This window comes from Anastrepha ludens, chromosome 2, assembly GCF_028408465.1.
Source record: "Anastrepha ludens isolate Willacy chromosome 2, idAnaLude1.1, whole genome shotgun sequence".
Classification (NCBI taxonomy): Eukaryota; Metazoa; Arthropoda; class Insecta; order Diptera; family Tephritidae; genus Anastrepha; species Anastrepha ludens.
The window spans coordinates 178,432,942-178,457,262 of NC_071498.1; the positions used below are offsets into that span (position 1 = coordinate 178,432,942).

At 36.2% G+C, this 24,321-nt stretch overlaps 1 protein-coding gene across 1 annotated transcript; it reads right to left on the reverse strand.

Annotated features, from left to right (window-relative positions):
* Positions 1 to 719: 719 nt before the first annotated feature.
* LOC128855947 (piggyBac transposable element-derived protein 3-like) lies at positions 720 to 1,652 on the reverse strand. Its single transcript, XM_054091212.1, has 3 exons — positions 1,630 to 1,652; positions 1,276 to 1,550; positions 720 to 1,228 (listed from the first exon to the last, which is right to left on the reverse strand). The coding sequence occupies exons 1-3, from the start codon at positions 1,650 to 1,652 to the stop codon at positions 720 to 722; spliced, it is 807 nt and encodes a 268-aa protein (XP_053947187.1).
* Positions 1,653 to 24,321: the final 22,669 nt, after the last annotated feature.

A 24,321-nucleotide genomic window follows, 5' to 3' on the forward strand; every position in this document is an offset into this window, starting at 1 on the left:
TTCGATCTCCTGAGCACGAAAATGAAGTCCATTTTAATTTTCCTCGCCTCGATTTTCCGGAAAACGCGGAAAACTAGCGTCACCATATGGTAATCGTGGGACCTCTAGACAACATTGTTATCTTTCCATTTCACCAAACAAATACCAGTGCTTTTCATTTCAATTGATTCAGAGTAACCTCTTTCCATTGACTTGAAGTCTTTTTTATGCACTAGTGGACAGCTTGCTGGAATTCTGTTTTCTCGGATTGTCCCAGTACCATTATATCCGCATAACTTGAGATATGCCAACAGAGGATAACTAGTAAACAGGTTATCGAAATAAAACTGGAATGACAGCGATTTCAATTCATCAGGAAAATCGTCGATCATGCTGACTAAAGGAGCGGCGCATTTTCTAAACTTTGCTTCGTACTCCAAATTCGGTCGAGGATTCTTCCCCTGGTAAATTTCAAAATTCACCAAATAACCAGATGGAGTACATAGGGACCAGACTTTATATCCAAATCGTAATGCTTTGCCCTTTATAAATTGCTTGCATCCATGTTTACCAAAATAGGATATCACGCTTTCGTCGAAAGAAAGATTTTGTTCCGGGTGGAAATTTTCTATCATTTTTGCTTTCAAATGATCCGTAAGAGGACGCAGTTTCCACATTTTGTCAGGATTTGGGGCGTCTTTTGAAGAAGCCTTGGAATTTTCTTCGAAGTGGAGATTATGCTAAATCTCTTGAAAACGATTCCGACGCATGGTGTTACTGACAAGATTGTTCCGAATGTCTTCATCCTGACTCCACAAAAGTTTGTAATTGGAGTGATAATTGTAGCCAGTGACGATCAATATGCCTATGAATGCTCTAAGTTCGCTGACTATTATATTTGGGTTCAGTCTATTCTGTTCCACCGAATATAACGCACTTTGTTCGCAAATATGTTCCAATAATGTGTCATCAAAACATTTTTCAAACTGTTCGTGTGGCAGTGAATGGCGACAATCTTCGTAATTTGCGCTTGGAAAAATTGGAATTAGAGATGACGATTTCTTCTTGACCCATTCAAATACAGTTTCCTTGTTTCCTGATGGCAATGCAACGTTTGAAGGTTTCGGTTCAATTGTACGTAAGCGCTTCCTCATTGGAGATTCTGAACGATTAGCCATTGTTTCTTCATCCTCCATCTCATTATAAGTGTCTTCAACCTCAATAACAGGCAAATCTCCTGGATTTGGTGCTGAAAAATTTAGAGTTTATAAGATTAAAATGATGGTATGCTTATACCGTCTCTAAACATGCCTCCCATATCCTCCTCTTCATGGAAACCTTGCATACGTCGCCCACTAGCCATAACAACTTCGCAGCCACCTCTTAGCTGAGCCGGGCAAACATTATCTGGAATGCCCGCACAATCATTTTCAGCGTCATCTTCGCCAGATTCGTTGCCATCCACAGGAGGCTCGATATAAAGAGTGGTTGGAATATCACACAGTTGATTTTGATCTTCTGCTTCATCGAGTTCTTGAATGAAATCAAGCATTTCTTGCAACGATAAACCGCTGTAATTCACAAAATATCAATAAATATGATCAAAAATCTCAAAAAAAAACTACACCAAACGTAACTAAAACCCTGTACCCTAGACGTCCCACGGTTACCATATGGTAACGCCTTGAGTAAAATACAAAAAAGTTACACAAAAAATCAAATTTCAAACAAAAATAAACTTGCATTTACTAGTTTATTTCATTAGCTACAAACTGATCCAATTTTTTTGGAAATATATCAAAAAAGCAAAAAGTTATTCATATACTTACCGACGTGCCGTGTTAAAAAACCACAATAATTCACTTTTTTTTCACCTGAGTTTGACGTCTTATAGCTTTGCTAGCTGCACTAAAAATAACAAAAAACTTATGTTTTTCCGTGAGCTGCATTTATTCTGCGTGAAATACAGTTATTCTTTTTTGTTTTTGTTATTTAGTTCAGACATAATACGTAAAATTGCAACGGCATGTTTGCATTACCATATGGTAATCGTGGGAAGATTCGGGTTAATATATTTTATAAAATATCGAAATACTCGCCAGATATATATATTTAGATAAGGAACTATTTGCATTTAATGGTCTTTGGAGGAGTGCCGCCGAAGCAGCGGCGACCATTTGGCCGATATTTTATTCCATACGTAATGGAGCCATACCAATATTATCATAATAAAGAAAAATTACCATAATTTCCTAAAAAAATATATTTTATTCAAAATCAATACCGGCCCTTGAAACTTAACCACCCTTTATTTTGCGCCCAGTAAAGAAACCACAATAAAATAATAATGAAAAAGGCTTTGTTGTTTTTCAAAGTATTTTTCTTCGAGGTCAATACACTTCTGCATTCGCTTCTGAACTAATCTTCAAAGTACTTTTGCCACTCAGAAGTGGGTATCTCCACAACCAACTGTTTAAGCGGTAAGGAGTAATCAGAGACCCGAAAAAATTATGATTTTCGATAGTATTTTTTTTTTTTGATAGTCATACATAGCTTTAATAAATCATGTTTCCACTTGACTAAAGCCCGTTTCTTCAGAAGTCCCTTGCGGTGATCATCACAAGTCCTTGGAGAGTCATCTAAAATCAATCGGACAAGAGAAACTAATTTTATTAATAGATAATCTTGTGCCTGATCGACGCTTTCCTTTTTCAAAATTAACAATGCGGCGGCCGCAGAAATTTTTTTCAGATTTGCGAGAAAAAAACCGACAATTAATTATTAAAAAATCGAAGATTTTGAACAAAAAAATCCTTTGATCAGGCAGGAGTTTTTATATTTTTCAAAAGCCGTATAATATATATTTTATTGAAATCTACCAAGCAGATTTTAAGTTACGGTGATCACCAGTTCAAGAAACATAGTTTTGAGAAAAACGCATTTAATGTTTTTGTGGCTTATCCGGAGCGCCCGAGCACCCTTTGTTAATTGTTGAATAACTCGAAAAGTATTTGTCGGATTCCCTTCAAATTTTCACACAATTTTTTTACGATGTTATACTTTAAGAAAATGCAAAACAAATCCATTTTTTTTTTCTAATTTTGACCAACGCTTAAAGCTTGAATAGTTTTTTCAAGCGTTGAAAAACGTTGACCTCGGGATTTATTTTTGAGCAAACAAATTCATTAGTTGCCAAATCGGCACTTTAAGGCGGAAGACCCATTAATTCGATCTTTTACGTGCCCAAAAACTCTTTTGAATGAGTCGGTACGTGAGAGCTTGCATTGCCTTGGTGAAAGATGATTCGCTTCTCCTCGGTGGTTGGGCTACGAGGGTTATTTAAACAACAGTAGACTTAAACTTTTACTGTAGGCTGTAGATTTTTGTACTTACGCTTGCAATTGTGAATTCATTCAAAACAATTTGCTTTTGTTTTTTTTTTCTCGTTTTTATTGAAGTTTATTTTACTAAAATTAAAATTAAACATTTTACATGAATTTATTACAGTTATTTTATAGTCCAGTTTGCGAATGGATAAGTGTATGTGTGTGTTTGTGTGCGTGTATGCGTGTGTATGGGTGAGCATAATTTGCTGCCTTCAACTGATATTCAATAATTTTATTCATTTGTAGCATTTTTGCTGTACACATGTATGTATGTATGTATGTGTGGATGTATATAGGTATGTACGTATGTATGCGGATTATCTGTATTTGTAAGCATACTTACACCTGTTCAAGTATTATCTATATGCGTGTGTGTATGCTATGTTGCCTATTTATATCATATGCAAGTGTGAGTATGTATGTATACGTTCTCGTTATGTATAAACTCACGTGCAGCTGTTCGTTGTGTTGCCTCCTCATTTTGTGTTCTAACTCATTTACTCCATTTGAAAACAGCTCAGTTGTTTTTAGACCTTTTACTGTTAATTAAGCGTTAATGCGAAACAATTTATTTATTATTTTATAATTAGCGGAAAAGGAAATGGATTTTAAATATTTCTGCTCTTCTATGCGCTGCCAAATATGTAGTATGCAGGTGTGTGTGTGTGTGCGGTTGCGTTGTGGTTGATATTCATGGGGAAATATATTTGCGTGCATGTTGAGCATCCGTTGGTAAAGCGAATACCCTCTCACGCATACACATATGAATTCAATACAATACAACAATACAAGAATAATAGCAATAATAATAATATATAATATAAGAATAATAGAATAATAGAAGATATATGCATATATATAGATATGTATATACCCACATACCCACGTATGTATGTCTGTATATAAACAAGGGACAAGTTTTGCCCGCAATAGTAATAAAACAATTGAATATTTCTTTTTGTTTTTTAGTTTTGTTGTTTGTTTGTTCGTATGTATAGTAAACATTTTTTGTTTTTTGCCCTTGCAGTTGCTTTGTTGTTGGTTTCATTGTATTTGCTAGCAAAAAACACATTTACAGTAAGCAGTTTACAAGTTTGCAGCTGAATTAAATTGAATTGAATTAATTTACTTAATTTACATAAAGTGTCTACTAAATGTCGGTACATCACAATTGATTTTTTGTTCACTTTTTGCTTTGCAGAATTTATTTGAATTGTTTCTTGCTTGTTATTTTATCTCAGTTTTTGTTTTTAATTTTTTTTTTTATAACAGAGGTTGCGCTGTGAGGAGCGGTCTGGTCGAAAACTTATTGTTGTTTTTTTTTTTTCTTTTTTACTGGTATAGTTTGGTTAGGTAAGTGTATCTGGGTGTGTGTGTGTGTCGAATAATTCGTATCCACATTTTTTTCTTACTTCGTACAGTTCCCTTAGGTAAGTGTATGTGTATTCATACGCTTATGTGTGTGTGTGTGTGTCTCATTTCATACGAAAGCCTTGCCGAGATTAGCGGTCAGTGGTGGTGAAAAAATCAATTACACAATAAATTAAACTAAATGCCATTAACTGAATTAATTGCAGCAGCCTGGAAAAAAGCTCTTTAGCCGCGCGCTTATGTTGAAGCAAAAAATAATAATAATAACTGCAATTACATAAATACATACGCAATTTGCTTTGATGGTATTAGGTAGACTTAATTATTAAAAGAAACACAATTTTTTATTTATTAATTTTTTTGTTTCTTTTTGTGATTTTCCTCTGCAGCTGCAAATTTTCTTCGTAATGCTTAAAATCTGCTTATGATTAGCTTATTGTTTGCTTTTGTTGTTATTGTGGCTAATAAAATGTTAATTATTTCTGTTGTTACAATACATTTTTTGTTTTTCTTTTTTTGCTTTCCCATTTTTCTTGCTGCTTGCCGCTTTCTGTCTTCTCCTTTCCACTTTCAGCCTTCTGCCTTCTGCTTTCTTTCTCTTTCCGCCTTCAACTTTCCACTTTCTTTCTCCAACTCCTCTTCTCTCTGTCTTTATTTTCAAGGAACTAATACATGTACATATTTTTGTGAAATGTGATCTGCTTTGTTGCTACTTCTTACTTTTCAACTTCTTCTTCTTCTTTACTTTTATGTTGCTATGCTTAATTCAATTTGTTTTTGTTTCGCTGTATGTGTGAGTAAGTGTGTTTGTGAAAATTTCTGTGACTTTTTCTTTTTAATTGCCCCTACTAACTTCTAGTTTTTTTGTTTTATAAAGAATCGTTGAAAGCCATAAATTTATTATCTAATAAAAAAAGTGTGCTTGTATTTATTTTTATATTTTTAAATTTTTTTTTTTTTAATTTAATATGTTAAAATGTTTTGATGCACTTGTAGTGAGATTTGCTTTTCATTGTAGTTAAGTATTTATATATATACATATATAAGTATTTTTTTTGCTTTTGCTTTTATCTTTATTTGCCTACATATTTTCGCTTTCAACCAATTTTTCAATTATTTCTTTGTCTGCTTTAATACAATTTGCATCATAATTTTTTTTTTTTGCTTTTAATTTTGCTTTTTTTACTAATTTGTTGCTCGCTTATTTTTCTCCTATCATTTCGATTTAATTTAATTTTTGAAAATCTGGTGACACTAATTGTTCATTTAATATTTTTTATATCTTTAAAATTTAGTTAAACAATAATTTAGAATTTCTTGTGCAGTTTCCTAGCTTTTATTGAAATAATGCGCTTTTTCTCTCTGCCCACTCCTCGCATATTCCTTGAAATTGTCGTTGGCGAAACGCAAGAAAGTCTCTAAGCACAAGTCGGTGTGGCTTTTGCAACTAGCGTGAATGTTTTACAATAATAAAATATTTTGAAAACATTAAAAAAAAACTTTATTTTAATAACTTCAGTACATTTTGTTTTGCAAATATCTTCGTGAGCAAAAAAGTGAACAAATGGCTTTTTCGAATTTCGTCTTACAAAGAACTGAACTACTGATGTACTGAGAATATTTTATTTTTCATTTGTTTGTGGGGTTCTAATGGAAATGATACGCGTAAACGCAGCCACTACTCTTCAACTGTCAACCTCACCTGCACGTGGTGTACCCTGCTAAAACAAACGAGGCTCTGTCGACCGAGAAAAGGCGACGTAACCTACAAACATTCAGAGGAAATGCTGAATGCCAAAGTCTGTCCGAGGGCGCAGCTGGCAGCCCCAGCACTCAGACTCGTATGCGGTAGGCCAATAAACTGCCCACTTAAAACTCAACATTATTGCAACCTCAACAAATGAGAGTAATAAAAACCGGAACCTGATACAGTTGACGAACTTTGGCATGAAATCAAGGACACGATTCGGAACCTGGGCGTAAAAACGATGTTAGAGGTGCTATGTCCCATAAAGGAATAAAAGCATCAAATATATTTGTTTATGAATGAAACACACAACTATAAGTTATTTTACAGTGTTTGAGCTTAATTTTAAAAGCTTCAAACTAACATTAAAAATAGAGGAGTTTTAGTGAAACAGATTTTACAAAGGAAAATAGTGAGCTGTAAAAAAGTGGAAATAGTGCACATTAGCAGTCGGCCGCCGTAGCCGAATAAGTTGTTGTGTGACTACCATTCGGGAGCACGTAGCTTCAAATCTCCGTGCATGAAATAGCAAAATTAAAGAAAAAGTTCTTTCTAATAGCGGTCACCCCTCGGCACGCAATGGCATACTTCTATATAACTATGACAAGGTAATGAATATACCTGCCCAGGGTCTCCATTTGAACCCCATCGAAGACATGTAGGTCCACTTAAAGAGAATGGTTGGTGAAATATAACCAAAAAACGTAACAGTGCTTAAAACTGCAACACTGCACGAATGGCAAAGTATACCGAGCAATTATGATCTGCTGAAATTGATTCATTATATGAAGAAATGCCTAGAATTAGTGACATTTGCTAAGGGTCTCCACGCTAAATATTAATTGTGTCATAAGGTTCAAGCCGTTATTTAAAAGCTTACATAGACCCGTACTTGTCACTTGCCCTGTCAGTGTGGTGTAATCACCGATCGTCTTCGTCTAGCTCATCTAACGGTAGGCCCAGGGAACTAGCTGTTTCGACGGGTTGGGTCCAGAGGGAGAGGGATGTTAGATGAGTGTGTTTTAAAGGGCATTTAAAAAGGTGGTTAGTGTCGTGCGGGGTGACTTCATATGCTGGGCATATATTGAGTATGTCGGGGTCGATTCTGAATAAGTAGGAGTTTAACCTGCTACAGTATCCAGAACGTAATTATGTCAAGGTTACGCGGTACTCTCGGGAGAGTTGGAGCTCATCGCCTGCGATTGGTGGTGATTGGACTCCGATAACGGCATTCGGAGGTCGGGAGCTTAAGAAGGTGGGTAGAGTCTCCCAATGAATGTCGTTTATGGCCTGTCTGTACACTGTCCGATCCAGTAGCTGTCTGTCTGTTTTGTCTTGGATCTCGTCCGCGTAGTTGAGGAGATACCTCCTGATGTGCCTGGGAGGTGGCTCAGGCTCAAGCAGGTGTCTGCATGGGTGAAGCCTCCGGTAACATCCTAGCAGAAACTGCTTATTGAGCAGTTTGTTATGCTCCTTAACAGGCAGCTTAAGGGCATCATCGTGTAGGTGTTGTATCGGTGATATCATAAGACATCCTGTCGCAGTCCTTAAGGCAGTGTTTTGGCAGGTCTGAAGCTTCGACCACTGCGAATCACTAGTTTCAAGCGACCAGACAGGCACAGCATAGTTTAGAACCAGTCGGCCTGTTGCTTTAAAAGTCGACAGCAACATTTCCTTGTCTTTGCCCCAAGTGCTGCCGGCAAGCGTCTTGAGAACCTTGTTGCGATTCTGTACTTTAGTTGCAATAGCGGTTGTATGCGCAGAGAAGGAGGAATTATTTGTTTGTGTTACATTTTTTGCTTACGTCTTAATGAATTTTCGATTTTCTTCATGTAATTATCTTAAAATATTGGATGAAATTATAATTGATAGAATAAAAAAATGTATACAAATAGAAGAATGAAATATTTGGATACTAAAGTTGAAACACTGAGTTTATTTGCTTGTGTAAACTCATTCTTGACGAACTGTATATTGAACGCTTCTGTACAAGCCTTCATCATTCAGCTCATACTAATCGGCTGGGATGATTTTGATGTCATTTTTGGTGTGTGTTTGAGTTCATGCGCAGACGGCTTGGATTCATAATTGGACCTGGTAGGATAAAATAATTGGATTTCCTATCTTCATTTCCACTGATAGCCAGGCGGCGATAAAATTCCTCACAAAACAGTCGACAACCTCCAAGACCATGAAACCTCGCATATCTTTTAACGCACAACATTTCACCTAAGGGTAAGATCAGTGAAAGAAAATGGTGTAATGCAACCAGCGGCGGAATCATTCGACCCAGAAGACGGGCGTGCCAACACATGACTTCTGCAGAAGTTGTTGCGATGAAGAAGACAAAGAAACCATCTCGCACCTCCTGTGCCATTGTTCGGCTCTATCCAGACGTGGATTTACCATATTACGTAGTCAATATTTTATAAAACGTTTTTTCTTTGCAGAAACACACTCGGCCATTTTCCATTGTCTGCCGAGGAGCTATCACTTTTTGAAAAACCAAAAGAAAATTTTTTTATTTTATTTACAGTCAGATGGGCTGCTAAAGAGACTAGCCTTAAATCATTGTTAATTTTTTTTTTAGCTGCAGCTATTTTGGCAGCCGAAGAGCTACAAGTTAGGCGTCTGCGTCCAGGTGAGTAGCAGCCTTTAAAAGAGTGCGGTTGGTCCGCAGGCCTAAGCAGGCAACCCCAACAGCGGACTCGGATGTGTAGCCTAATCAACTTTTTATATAAAATTTATTAATTACTGAAACCACAGTGGCCCTCTGTTTCACTATGGAGCAGAAAGAAAAAATATAATACATATCCAGATATTACTCGCAAAAGTAGCCAAATACTCAAAATTTTTTTTAAAATTTAAGAACCGAGTTTATGAAAAGTTGTAGACTTCAGGTAGAGCACGAGTATCCAGCAATACGCAGGCACCATAAAAACTAAAGTCCTGAACATACGAAAAGTACAGACATTGCATATTCGAGTTATTGCTGATTAATAATACTCTAAAATTGGGAAATTGACTTCTGCTTGGAGCACACGTGACTTGGTTACACTCGCTCTTTCCTTGAACGCAGACCCCACGCAGGTAACTATTCTCTCACTTGGTTTCATCCAACTAACTGCTTTCATGAATTGTCTCCAACTCTTTTCAACACTCTCCCAATCCAACAACAATGCCGCATAACCCTGGAAACTGCCTAATTTATCAGAGATTTAGTTGTAGTTCGTTGCGTATTTTTTTATTATTTCTATAACTTCATCCCTTAATTTTTGCCTAAATTACTACATTTTCTCATTAATGTTATTAGCTTATAATTTGCTCATTCTTCTCTGTTGAAAATCCATCATGTTTTTCACTTAGGATTTAACAATGTGAATGTTCGAATGCGCTATGCGATATCATTTTCCCTACTGGAATGCGATATTTTTTTTTAGTGTTGAATTTAGAAAATGTGACTAATTAGGTATGTGTTTTTTTTTTAAATTGCGCGTTTTTAGAATACTTTTTTTAGTTTTTCAGTTTAATTACTTGCGTATTGTAAATGTCAAAAATGTTAGAAAAATTACACTTCGAAAAAATTTAAATAAGTGGGGGAAAAATGTTAGAAAAAAATTAGAGAAAAAGTGTAAAATAAAGTAGGAAAAAATTTGTTTCATATTGCCTGGAAGCAAACGCGCCGGCCAGCCCCAAAATATAACCCGGCGACGCGCTTGATTGCGCAATATTTATTGTGTGAGTAAATCTCATTGCTTGTTAAGCAGCTAAGCGATTGAGTTCGCTAAAATTATTTAATCAAAGTACTTATAATAAAACATCATTTCCTCTAACAGTTCGAGAGAGCATAGGGGCGAATTACTTATATTACTAAAGGTTGATATTTTTCAATGAAATTATTCGTGCGCCTAAAAATATGTTGGAACTAATAGCATGTAAGCGCTTGTGAAACATAAACTCTGCTACATTACGCAGCTTTGCAAACCGATTAATCTATATTACCTTTAGGCGCAAACAAGTTTTAAAAACTTTTGCTTGGATTTTGTAAGGTAAAAAGAAATAATAAAAACTAAAATCATATTTACAATTTTTCTTTTTTTTGTTTTGCTTGTAGTTAAGTTTATATATTACAAGAGCAGCTTTAAATAACTGTTCTTTGCTAATTACTTGTTTTCAACAGAAAATATCTACTTTTATTGTAAGTATGTATGTTTTACTTGTTTGCTCTTATTTCAGAATTTTTTTTTTTTTTTTTGTAATTTTTAGTACGAAGGTGTTGTCAATTTCTGAGCTGAAAATGCTTTACAGATTAATGTAACTATATATGTATGTATGTATATAATTTTTTGCATTATTATATTTAGAATTTGTTCTAATATGCTTCTTGGTTACTTAAATCGTAAGATTTTCAACATTCGGATTTAGATAATTTATTTCACTTGTATTTATTTATATTAAATTGTTTTTGTGGTTTGTTATCTGCTTGTATAAACATTTTCGCTTGTCAATATTTTCTACTAAAACATTTGGGAAGACTATTAAAAGTATGAATTTGAATGGCCAATATTGGAAAGTGACTCGAGTTTGCTGATTTTTCTCCCCTTTTTTTTTTTTTTTGCTAAAATTGAAACAAACACAAGCCTTCAAATACCGTGAAATATCTCTACAAACTAGCAGAATCTTACAAGAAATTATTGGAATTGAGAGTTTCAAATATTCACTAATAAGTTTAATCACTAAAAAAATGCGAATTTCGTTTGCCTTAAAACAGCTTCAAACAAGTAGCGAAATTTGTTTAGGTAAAAAATAATTACTTCTTTAAATATTTATAAACCTTAGTCCACACATTTATTTTACGCTTTATTATATTCCCATTATAAGTAATTAATTACAAGAACTTTGCTACTTTCACCGCCTGCTCGGTAACTTAGTGCCGCTCATTGAAGGCGACTACCAGCGATTTGTAGATGCAATATATTAACGGTAATAAGAACAATGGTTTGGAGATCTGCATTTTGGTGGAGCCATTGCAGCCGTCTATGTTGCAGCAGTAGGTTTGTGTCTCCCAGATTTCTGTAAATAAAGAAGGAGTAGAAAGAAAGGAGGAAATGATAAGGCAGGTAAAGTTTTCAAATTCAATTTATAGTTGCTTCAATACGACTGCGAGACAAAACTAAAACCGTAGGCACTTTTATGGAGACCAGCACCAGCAAAATCTTAACAAAACTTAAGGGGTGGTTAAAGCGGTGGCGTACGCTGATGATGTGGTGCTAATGGCGTCAGAACTGTGCCCTAATTAGATCAGTGGGATCATCAAAAGGGCATTAGGCGAGCTTAAATCTTGGGCCACACGATGTGGCCTAGTTTAAACCCACGTAAAACACAACTTGTGCTTTTCACCACCAGATATAAGGTCCAACTTTTACCCTACCAAATATTAACGCACAAGCTCCCTCACTTTCACCCAGCGCAAAGTACTTAGGGGTAATTCTGGCTCCAAACTTAGCTGGAAATTAAACGTCGAAGAACGGATAAGGACGGCAGAAATTGTTTTATTTGCCTGTAAACATATGCTAGGAAGAAGATGGGGTCTTCAACCTAAGCATACATTATTGGGGTATAAGGTTATACGACATATTTTATCGTATGGTTCGGTAGTTTGGTGGAAAGCTCTAGGAAATGAGTATAATACCAAATTGAAGAATAATCATCGGGGAGGTAGACAGCAGCATGGTAAAACGCTCTGTCAACAGGGGAACCCCTCAGGGAGGAGTCTTATCCCCTCTGCTGTGGTTACTAGTCGCCAACAACATCCTCACCAAATTTAACCGAAAGGGAATTAAAGTGGTGGCGTAGGCGGACGACATAGTGCTTATGGTTTGAGGAATGTTTCCAATCACAATCAGTGAGATTATGGAAGGAGCTCTGGTATTACTCAGTAATTGGGCCACGGACTGTGGTTCAAGTGTAAACCCGAGAAAAACTGAACTGATGCTATTCACCAAGAAAACCAAGGTGCCAAACTTTAATCTCCCAAAACTAAACGGCGTCAGCCTCACGCTAACCAAACAGGCCAAATACCTAGGGGTTATCCTGGACCCCAAACTCAGAAAAGAAAGCGAATATAGCACTTTACACGTGTAAGAGAATGTTGGGAAAAAAATGGGGTCTCCAACCAAAATTATCCAACTGGTCCTACATAGCCATTGTAAGACCAATACTAACATATGCGGCACTAGTTTGGTGGCCTGCAACAGAAAGGAAATACAACAAAACTAAGCTGAACAAGATACAAAGAACAGCTTGTATTTTAACTACAGGAGCGCCTAGCACCAGTCCTACTGAAGCGCTCAATGTACTAACACATCTATTGCCATTAGATTTACACATTAAAACAATAGCTACTTGCAGCGCGGTGACACTCAGAGACATAGGAAGCTGGACAACAAGGTCGTACGGTCACAGTAAGATCCTCCTACAGGGATCCCTGCTGCTCAAAAACGGATCAGACTACACAGTCCCCGACCTCAACTTCAAGAAAGGCTTTACGGTACGTTTTCCACCGAGAGCCGAATGGAGCAAAGGAGAGGTGATTAGAAGACACGATATCGAAATTTATGCCGATGGTTCTAAGATGAACTGTGGTGTGGGAGCTGGCTTCCATTCGGAGCCACTCAACCTATCTCAATCAATTCGTCTTCCTGATTATGCCACCGTGTTCCAGGCAGATCAGAGAAGCATGCAAATCCCTAAAACTCTACAAGGAAGTTGGTGCAAGAGTAGCTATCTTCTCAGACTATCAAGCAGCTATTAAGGCCTTAGACTTCAACTACATTTCATCCAAACTGATCCTACAGTGTAGAGAGGAGCTGAAACTGCTCAGCCATTGGTTTGAAATTACCCTGATATGGGTTCCCGGTCATAGGAACATACGGGGCAATGAGATAGCGGATGAGCTAGCAAGAAAGGGCTCGACGCTAGACATAGCAGAGGCGGTGGCAGTCTCCACCCCACTGAACACACTAAAAGCATCCATTGCTTCACACTATCATGCTTTAGCCGAAAGAAGATGGAAGCAAATAACTACATGTATTACAACAAAAAACACATGGCCGTCATACAAAATCCAAAGGACGAATGACCTGCTAGAATGTTCTCGGCCAAACATCTCACGTATCACTGCAACCCTTACAGGTCATTGGAAAGTAGGGGATCATGCAGCTAGACTCAATCTACCCTTCAATCCTATCTGTAGAAGGATAGATAGAATAGGTAGAATAGCCAGCGCACGACTCCGATCCTTCGGAAAGCCTTTCCTACAGCAAATTAAGGAGATCTCAGACATCGAGATAAAGGATTTGCTGCTATACTTGGACCTCACTAAATGGATCTGACTTGGAAACAAAAAAATAATAATAACAACATCATCATCACACGAGATAGTGGTAGTGAAACGGTGCTGGTCACTAATTAGGAGCATTTCAGCTCAGAAATGTTCAACCACCTCAACAACAACAACAACAACATAATACCAAACTACTCGGCAGAATACAAAGAACAGCCTGTGCAATAACGGTCGGTGCAATCAGATCATGTCCTAGACAGGCTCTCAATGCACTGACACACGTTATTCCAATAGACCTACATATTAAGAAGACGGCAACGTACCGACCGGCGATGTACCGACGGTAACATTCAATATGAATTTTGCCAATCTCTTTCCTTCTAAGGAGGAATGGAATAAGGGATTCTCACTAAACAACTTCGACACTACAGTTTTTACAGATGGGAGTAAAATGGAATGCGGAGCTGACATATATTCTCATAGACTTAAAATTGAGAGATATGTACGTCTCCCTAATACCAGCAGTGTCTTCCAGACGGAAGTACTGGCAATTGGGGAAGCTTGTAGCCTACTAATCGCAGATTTCTCCTTTAAGGGTAATATCGCTATTCTTTCGGATAGCTAAGCTGCAATCCAGGCACTGGATTCAGCTACAACAACCTCTATGGTGGTGGAAAAAAGTAGGAATAGCCTCACGACCTTGAGTGTAAGCCATGAAGTTACCTTAATCTGGATTCCGGGACATCGGAACATTGAAGGTAACGAAAACTTAGATGAACTGGCAAGAGGGGGATCTGCCATGAATAACGCTCTTGCAGAATCGGTATTCACACCATTGGGTGCAGTCAAGAGTACAATTTCCCAAAAATACATCCGAATCGCAGATTTTAGATGGAAAGACCAGACGAAATCCAAAATTACTAGAATGTTATGGCCCACCTACAACCTCAAGCAATCGTTGACATTAATAAGCATGAAACGACGGGACGCCTTTAGACTAACGGCAGTCATAACTGGCTTCTGGTCTATCGGAGAAGACCAAAATGGGCATCCCTCACAACACATACTGTCACTGTTGTAAACAACCGGCGAAAATGGAAACAATCTTCCATTTGTCTGGCTTAGACGTCAGCGGCCTAGTAAGGTTCCTGAACCCCACAGACTGGGTAAAGTCATGCTATAGATAACCATTAAACAAGTTGGTAACGAGGATGTGGCAATAAAATGGTGTGGAAGCGCTAGTTGGTCTAGCAAGACTAAGAAAAATGTCATGGGACACATTTTCCAGAAACTCATTTCATAGCCATTTTCAGTTGAAGTGAACACTTACAAGCTTCCCTACTTTCTATTCGCTTAAAAATTTTGTTCAAACCTTTTCGTAGTAGTCATCTACAGAGTGGCGCAAAATTAATCACCTTATCGGCAGATTCTCCTTAAGTACGCTTGCGAGATATGGACTCTTTAAACATCAGACATAACACAAATATTAAAACTTTCGAAAGGAAAATACCCAGAAAAAGATCTGGCCCACTCTGCATGGCAAAACGCGCATGTCGAGTAAGATGGAGGGGGTGAAAGAAAATCTTTTCCACCATTTATGCGAATTTCCAGGTCTAGCGAGAGCAAGACTTTGCTCTTTCGGTAAGCTTTGCATACAGCAAATTAACCAAATCTTAGACATACAGATAAAAAGCTGGATCTCTCGAAATGGATCTGACTCAAACAAAAACCTAAAAAGAACAACAAGCCAGGACACGAGAGCAGTGGTAGTAAAATGGCGCTATTCGCTAATTAGAACTATTTTAGTAGAAATACTCAACCACTTCAACAGCAGCCACAACAATGCACGCTTTCTTTATACAGGGTGCGTACATAAATGTGGCTACAACTTCCCGGAATCATAGTTTTTTTTGTGCCTTTTTCAGATAAGACATGGAGAACTACAACTTGCCTCAAGAAACACGCAGTTATCGTCGCTATAAGTGGAAATCACATCGATTTAGAAGTCGCAACTTCTTACAGCCCTTTCTTTCATTCAGAAGGTTCGCCGCGAATTGCAAGCATCAGGCGGGAAGGCAGAATTTGTTATAAAACGCAAAAAATGCGAGGAATGTTCTGGCACTGTTCGAACTGCAGAATTTATTCAATAAGTGCAAGCGATCATTGACGAGGGCCCTTTAAAATCAATAAGCACCTTTGCGAAGGAGTTTAATGTTTCTGAGGATCTTATCCGTCAAGTTATCCATGAAGACTTTCTTTATAAGTATTACGTTATGCGCAGAAGAAAGTTTATGTCGGAGCAAACATGACAAAAAAACCACAGACTTACCTTTCTCAACGCATTCAGTGGCGCAATCTCGCACAGTCGATAATTCACTGACATATTTCTGAAAAGAAACGAGAAAAAAATGTTATGAATGTATTGATACCTACTTAAAACAATAACAAAAATTATTCATATCGTATTTTCTTGTTTTGAAGAAGAGTACTTTTAAAGATAAAACAAATTTTTTATAAATTCATTAAATTAGAAATCTTGAACATTTCACTACATAATTTGCTTACTCATAAAATTAGTTATCATCAAAAATAAAACGCGAATTCCTTTTCCCAACGAGAAAATGGAATTTCAACGAAAATATTTCATAATAAACAGTTTCCATATCTTACATACAGAAAAATCATACAAAAGAATCTCAATTTTGTTCGGGAATACTTTCAATAATAAAGCAAGGTAGATAGAAAAAAGTCAATGTGTCTTCTTGTTCTTCATTCTCGCGATAACCGCTTAAGCGACTTTGCTGTCATAGTGTCGGCTGAAAGAAAAAACCTGCTTAGCTAAGAGAGTGAAATGGCGCCTATCGTGGTCCGGTTACTTTGCGCTCAGCGAATTTGACAATGAGTTACGAAAGCGGTCAATTTCCGAACATTGTCTTTTCTGACGAAAAAGTTGAGCAATTCGTCAACTCCCAAAATTATTTGACCGACCGAGAATTTGAGTTATCGATTGGCCACCAGGAGGCAGCACCCGCCACAGGTAACGGCGTTTTCATCGAGCCTGGCGTCAAGGTAAATGCGAAATATTATCGGGAAGGTATTCTGTAGGTTGTTTTCGGTGGCAGACCATGGACGTTTCAACAGGGCTCGATACCGTCTCACAAAGCTCGAGTGAACCAAAATGTCTAAAAAACAATGTTCCGAACTTCATAACGTCGGAAGGATTATTCTCTTTGGGCCATTTTGGAGAATAAGGTCCGGACTAAAAGATTCACCAAAAACCCATTGCCCGTGAGTGGGCCAAAATACCCGCAAGTTACATCTGTGCAGCTTGCGATTCGTTTCTGGACCGTCTCAAGGCGATAGTCAAGACAAAAGGTGATCATATCGAGCAAAAGTAAATCGATTCTTAATTTTGTTTTATTTTCACACATTTTTTACTTTGAATTGACTATAAATAATTTTTAAACTAAATTTATGGCCTTTTTAATTGGCTACACTTCGAGTGCCGGACCTTATATATACCAGAATGGTTCAAAAGCTGTTCATTACTCAATTTTAACGGGTATTTGCCATTAGAAGAAAAGTCAAATGAGCATAAAATAAAAAAATTCTCATGTGAGAAAAAAGCTAAACTTATTTCAAATCATACAAAACTCTCGCTTGGCTGATAAGGAAATCGAGCAGTAATTAGTCTTGAAGAACTTACCTGTATACAAATCAACAACCAACAATAAAAATCATGATTATCCTTCAATCGTCAAATGGTAAGCAAATTAATATCAATACAATAAATGATTATTGACTATTAACTGTAAATTTGTATATATATGAGCAGAAGTATTTATGCGCATATCAACTCATTCAGTATCACAAATTTACTCGACTACAAATTACTTCTGCATTCAAAGGTATATAACTATAACGCTTGAGTTCAGAAAGGCATAGCGAGAGAGACACTGAAATTTAAAAATAAATCCAAATTATCTTCTTTTTCTGTTTCTATTGATGCCCGAACTCATGCACATTTAGATAAGTGATTACCGCAGGGTTAAGCACGTACCCCCATGTCATAAATTAGAAAAATGTTATGAGCTCGCTTTACTTTTCGAATCAGACACATGCGTATGTATGTATGTATGCTCTGTTTACTTATCTACTCTCTGCTTATCGAATGGTTAAAAAGTTTGCAACCCCTTATCAACAACTTTTCTAATAATTTTATAGGCTGTTATAAATATCACAACTTTATCGAAGAGCTCCCGACGCTGAATGCCATAAATTGCAAACGATTAAATAACAAATGGAAAACAAACCAAAATTTTAAAATACTTCTTAGTGCCTATCACCAATTCTCTGTAAATAACATCAGCGGGTCATGAACCACAACAAGTCACGGCAATATTGAGACAATAATCAAAGGCGATTCGAAAAAAAACAAGGCACACTTCATAAATAATTATCTGGTACCCAGCGCGTGTGTAGAGAAAGTAAGGGAGGAAATATCGTTTGGAGTTAAATTTGAAAATATAGTTTGCAATAAAAGCGAAATGTTGAGCTGGAGGTCTGTGTTACTTGTAGTCCAACGTACCACAGTTAGTTGATTTATCACTTCATTTCTGAACAATAAATAACACTGTGTAACAAAAAAAACTAAATATACTTTTATGGATACCTAGCACAACTTGTAGGTATAGAAAAACTAAAAAAAATTGTATGGGAGAAATTTCCAATACATCCCAAAAATCTCATTTTATTGTCAAAAACCGTTTTTCAGTCGGTTGATGTGAACAATCACTCCTAATTTCACCAATTTCCATTCGATTTCTAATTTTTTTTAGTTCGAAAGAACTAAAACAAGCCTTTTTGGCAGTGTGTTCATAATTTTTTTAAATTGAAAACTGACGGGACTGTAGTCGTAAGTTTTTGGAATTTTTTGTTTTTTTCTCTATTTTTTCAACTTTGGCATCATTTTTACGATATTATTGAGGATTTTTTTAGTACACTACGGTTATAGCAAATTCAATTTTGCGTCGAATGAGCTACATTTGATTATAATTGAATTAAAATTCATAGAGTTCATTCATAGAGTGTGAGTTTTAAGATTTAATTTTTTTTTACTACTCTCAAATGGCATGGCCAAAAGATCTTACCGCTATAACAGATTCAAAGCCGCGCGGAAAGTTTGAAAAAATAAAACAATGTTTACATTTCAACGTTAACACAAGCAATCCAAAAAAGGCGATTTGAACTAATGATAAGCTGTACAAAATATGATACGTCCTTTACTAGACAGTCTCAAAGAAAATTTTGGAAAGCTACCCCGGGAAGAACATCAAAGCATTGATGAACAAATCATTGCGTTCAAAGGTAGATATATGTACATTCATGAATGTCATAATGAACATTTTAGTGTAAATTTTTGTTACAAGTCATTTAAACAATAAAACCCTGCTAAGCCTCATAATGTTTACGCATGCTGGAACCTCTGGATTAGTGTACGACTTTACGTTGTATGTTGGATTGGGCCTATCTTGAGATATACTACTGTGGACAAAAAGTAAGGTGAATTTATTTGTCAGACTTCGCGGGATTAAAATTTCGCTCTATTTATTTTTTTCATGAGTTGGCAGCACTGTTAATACCATCTGGGCGAACTTTCATGTGAATGTCATTATCAGTAATATATTTACGCTTGTGTTTACCGAACGACCAAGAGTGCATTTTTCGATTTTTACAATCTCTGATTTGATTGAGCAGAGAAGTGCCATCAAATTTTGTTTGCGGAATGAAATTTCGGCTGCGGAAACGTTCACATTGTGCAGAAGGCATTTGGTGATTCGACCATATCGCAGAAAACTGTTTATAAGTGGTACAAAGACTTCAAAGAGGGTCGAGAACGTGTTGATGACTTGGAGCGCTCCGAATGACCATCGACGTCAACAGATGACCAACACGTCAATAAAGTGAAGGAGTTAGTGCTCAAATATCGTCGGTTGACTGTTAAAGACCTTACTGATATGATCGGAATATCAGAAGGATCTATGAAAACCATTTTGAAAGACCATTTGGGCCTATGAAAAGTCAAATCTCGTTTGGTACCGAAAACTCTCAATTTCTTGGAAAAAAGTCGTCGCGTTGATGTGTACGTCGTTTACGTGAAGCAGTTCGTCTAAAAAGACCAGAATTATGGGCCAAGAACTCTTGGTTTTTGCACACGATAATGCACCGTCTCACACTGCACTCGTTCTTCGTGACCATTTCGCCAAAAATTCCACGCATATCGTTCCGCAACCACCGTATTCGCCTGATTTGGCTCCGTGTGACTTCTGGCTATTCCCAAAACTCAAGAGATCACTTCGGGGAACGCATTTCGAGTCGATTGAGGAGATAAAAGCTGAATCGAAGAAGGTGCTGATGGCTATACCGGAAATGGAGTATTTGTCATGTTTCGGGAATTGGAAAAATCGTTGGCATAAGTGTATTTCATCGAGAGGTGATTATTTTGAAGGGGATGAAATTGATTCACAAGAATAAATAAAGATTTTTCATTTCACAACCAAATTCACCTTACCTTTTGCCCACAGTAGTAGTTTTATATTTGGCAAAAGGTCTTCCTAAGGATAAATATTTTAAGCTTTATTTCGATAATTGGTTTACGTTAGTAGAAAGAAATGAGCATATTTGCAACAGGAACTGTACGTAAAAACCGCATAAACAATTGCCAGCTACTTTCAGATGCTGAGTTAAAAAAGCGTGGAAGGGGATCTTTCGATATTAAATGTGAAATCAACTATAATATTGTATAAGTCAAGTGGTGTGATAATAAGCCAGTTCAGCTTATATCCTCGTGTGAAAACATTGAACCTGTTGGTACATGCAAACGTTGGAGTCCAAAGGAAAAAGCTTATATTGACGTTGCAAGACCTGCGATTGTTGCTTCTTAAAAAAAGGGTGTGGGAGGAGTGGATTTGGCTGGCATGCTCATCGAGCTCTACAAGGTCAACCGCCGTTCAAAGAAGTGGTACATGAGAATCTTCTATTGGTGCCTCGGAGCATCCGTTACAAACGCATGGCTATTGTATAGAAAGCATTTAAACCTAATAAATCCGAGGCTAAAGTATATTCCTCTAATAATATTTCAACTAGAAACTGCTCATAAGTTGCTTACTGCCACTACTTCGCTCATAAAAAGGAAAAGCCGACCATCGAATGCTGAAAGAGTTAGCTCAATAGTATCCCTGGGCTCCCCATCAAGCAGCGTGTCTTCCCAACAGTCGAAAAAGTACAGGTTTCAACCGAATCCTTTAGTCTTTAGTGAAAAGGGGCGTTGCAGATTGTGCAAGACAGGAACCCCAATGCCCAAATGCCTTAAATGCAAAGTCCACCTTTGCTGTAATAACAATAACAAATTTTTTTTTTGTCTTATCATACCTAATTTTTCAAAATAAAAAAAATCATTAAAAGTAACTCGATAGAAAAAATTTGTTTATTTTGTAACCACCATTACCCAAAGTTGCTCACAAGCTGGGGTCGAAAGGGTTAAGGAATGCAGAGCTCGTTCCAAAATATTCTTTAAATTACACAAATAAGTTGCAAACTTAAAGCAGCACTGAATCACGTTTATACTCTGCTATACCTTATATTGATCAGCGCCAATCTGTATCAGCTTTACGCTCGGCTCAGTTCGGCTCGGCGTGGATGCTAATAGGCCAATGCTTAGTAAAGGCGGTAACGATTCTGGCAACTTCAGGACTAAATTTCATTAAACGTTTGGATGTTATCTTAAGATTAAAAATTTTATATTGAAGTGTAGGCGTAGATAATCACAGCAGACCAACCAGCGATCGCACTTCATTCCGTCTCAGCTTGAAAAGACGCTAGGTCAATCAGCTTTTCAAGATGTACTTAGATGTTATGCAGTTATTAAGGATGCACCAACGACCTTTGTTTCGTTTGTTTTATCAGCCGGCCCCTTAAGGGGGGGGCCTGGTTTATAAGGTCAAAAAAATCAATTTTTGACGTGATAACGTCTTATAATTCGATTTAACAGGCTGCACGCACGAAAAAATGTGTCGTTACCTTGCTCTTTAGTGTTACCTTGCTCATATGTATATTAGTTACCTTGCTCATTAGTGTTACCTTGCTCTTTAGTGTTACCTTGCTCTTTAGTGTTACCTTGCTCATTAGTGTTACCTTGTTCTTAGTGTTACCTTGCTCATTAGTGTTACCTTGCTCTTTAGTGTTACCTTGCTCATTTGTCGTTACCTTGCTCATTGCATTGCATGAACTGCAAGCGAAAGCGCGGAACGAACGACAAAGCAAACAAAGCAAACGAACGGCAACGTTCGACATCTTGCTCTCTCCTACTTAAGTGAGCGTATATATGTATGTATATGCGCATATGTACATATATAAATTCACGTATTTGTATTTGCATATGCCTTCTTATTGATTATTATTAATTTGATTCACTTGAAGAATTTAAAATAAAACCAAGTTTGTTAATAATACCTCTTGTTTTAATGTTATAATTATTAATTTTTTTATTATATATGAAGGAAAAAATGTATTTTAATATTTACCATATACCTTATAAGATATGTTGTCTATACTAATATTATAAAGAGGAAAACTATGTTTGTTTGTAATGAATAGGCTCAAAACTACTGGACCGATTTTAAAAATTCTTTGACCATTCGAAAGCTACATCATCCACGAGTAACATGGATTATACTTTATTTTGGAAATAGGGCTCGAGATATAGGTCAAAACGTGGACCCGGGTAACCTTCGGATGTGTATGTACAATAGGGATATGAAATGGAAGCTGTTGGTGAATGCTTTAGTCCAGAGTATTTTTCATGCCGCTCCGTGACTAGGGTCTCGAGATAGAGACCAAAACGTGGACCCTAGAATGTGTTTGTACAATATGGATACCAAATTGAAGCTGTTGGTGAATGCTTTAGTACAGAGTATTTTTCATGCCGCTCCGTGACTGGGGTCTCGAGATATAGAACAAAACGTGGACCCGGGTAACCTTTGGTTGTGTATATACAATATGGGTATCAAATGAAAGCTGTTGATAAGTGCTTTAATACGGGGTAATTTTCATACATCTTGATGAATAGGGTCTGGAAATATATGCCAAAACGTGGACCCGCCGTGTCTTTGCACCGAATTAAACCAAACTTACACACATTGTTAAGGAGGTATTGAAGATGGTTTCCGTATAGTTTGGATACCTATTGGTAGATAGGGTCTCGAGATATAGGTCAAAACGTGGACCCGGGTAACCTTCGGATGTGTATGTACAATATGGGTATGGCTGTTGGTGAATGCTTTATGATATGTTATGTTATGTTATGTTATGTTATGTTATGTTATGTTATGTTATGTTATGTTATGTTATGTTATGTTATGTTATGTTATGTTATGTTATGTTATGTTATGTTATGTTATGTTATGTTATGTTATGTTATGTTATGTTATGTTATGTTATGTTATGTTATGTTATGTTATGTTATGTTATGTTATGTTATGTTATGTTATGTTATGTTATGTTATGTTATGTTATGTTATGTTATGTTATGTTATGTTATGTTATGTTATGTTATGTTATGTTATGTTATGTTATGTTATGTTATGTTATGTTATGTTATGTTATGTTATGTTATGTTATGTTATGTTATGTTATGTTATGTTATGTTATGTTATGTTATGTTATGTTATGTTATGTTATGTTATGTTATGTTATGTTATGTTATGTTATGTTATGTTATGTTATGTTATGTTATGTTATGTTATGTTATGTTATGTTATGTTATGTTATGTTATGTTATGTTGTGTTGTGTTGTGTTGTGTTGTGTTGTGTTGTGTTGTGTTGTGTTGTGTTGTGTTATGTTATGTTATGTTATGTTATGTTATGTTATGTTATGTTATGTTATGTTATGTTATGTTATGTTATGTTATGTTATGTTATGTTATGTTATGTTATGTTGTGTTATGTTATGTTATGTTATGTTGTGTTATGTTATGTTATGTTATGTTATGTTATGTTATGTTATGTTATGTTATGTTATGTTATGTTATGTTATGTTATGTTATGTTATGTTATGTTATGTTATGTTATGTTATGTTATGTTATGTTATGTTATGTTATGTTATGTTATGTTATGTTATGTTATGTTATGTTATGTTATGTTATGTTATGTTATGTTATGTTATGTTATGTTATGTTATGTTATGTTATGTTATGTTATGTTATGTTATGTTATGTTATGTTATGTTATGTTATGTTATGTTATGTTATGTTATGTTATGTTATGTTATGTTATGTTATGTTATGTTATGTTATGTTATGTTATGTTATGTTATGTTATATTATGTTATGTTAATGTTAACTCATTCTCTATATCCATACAAAATATCTATCAAACAAATAAAATTAAAATTTTCTTTTGAAAAATACAACCATTCAATCAGTATTTTCTTATG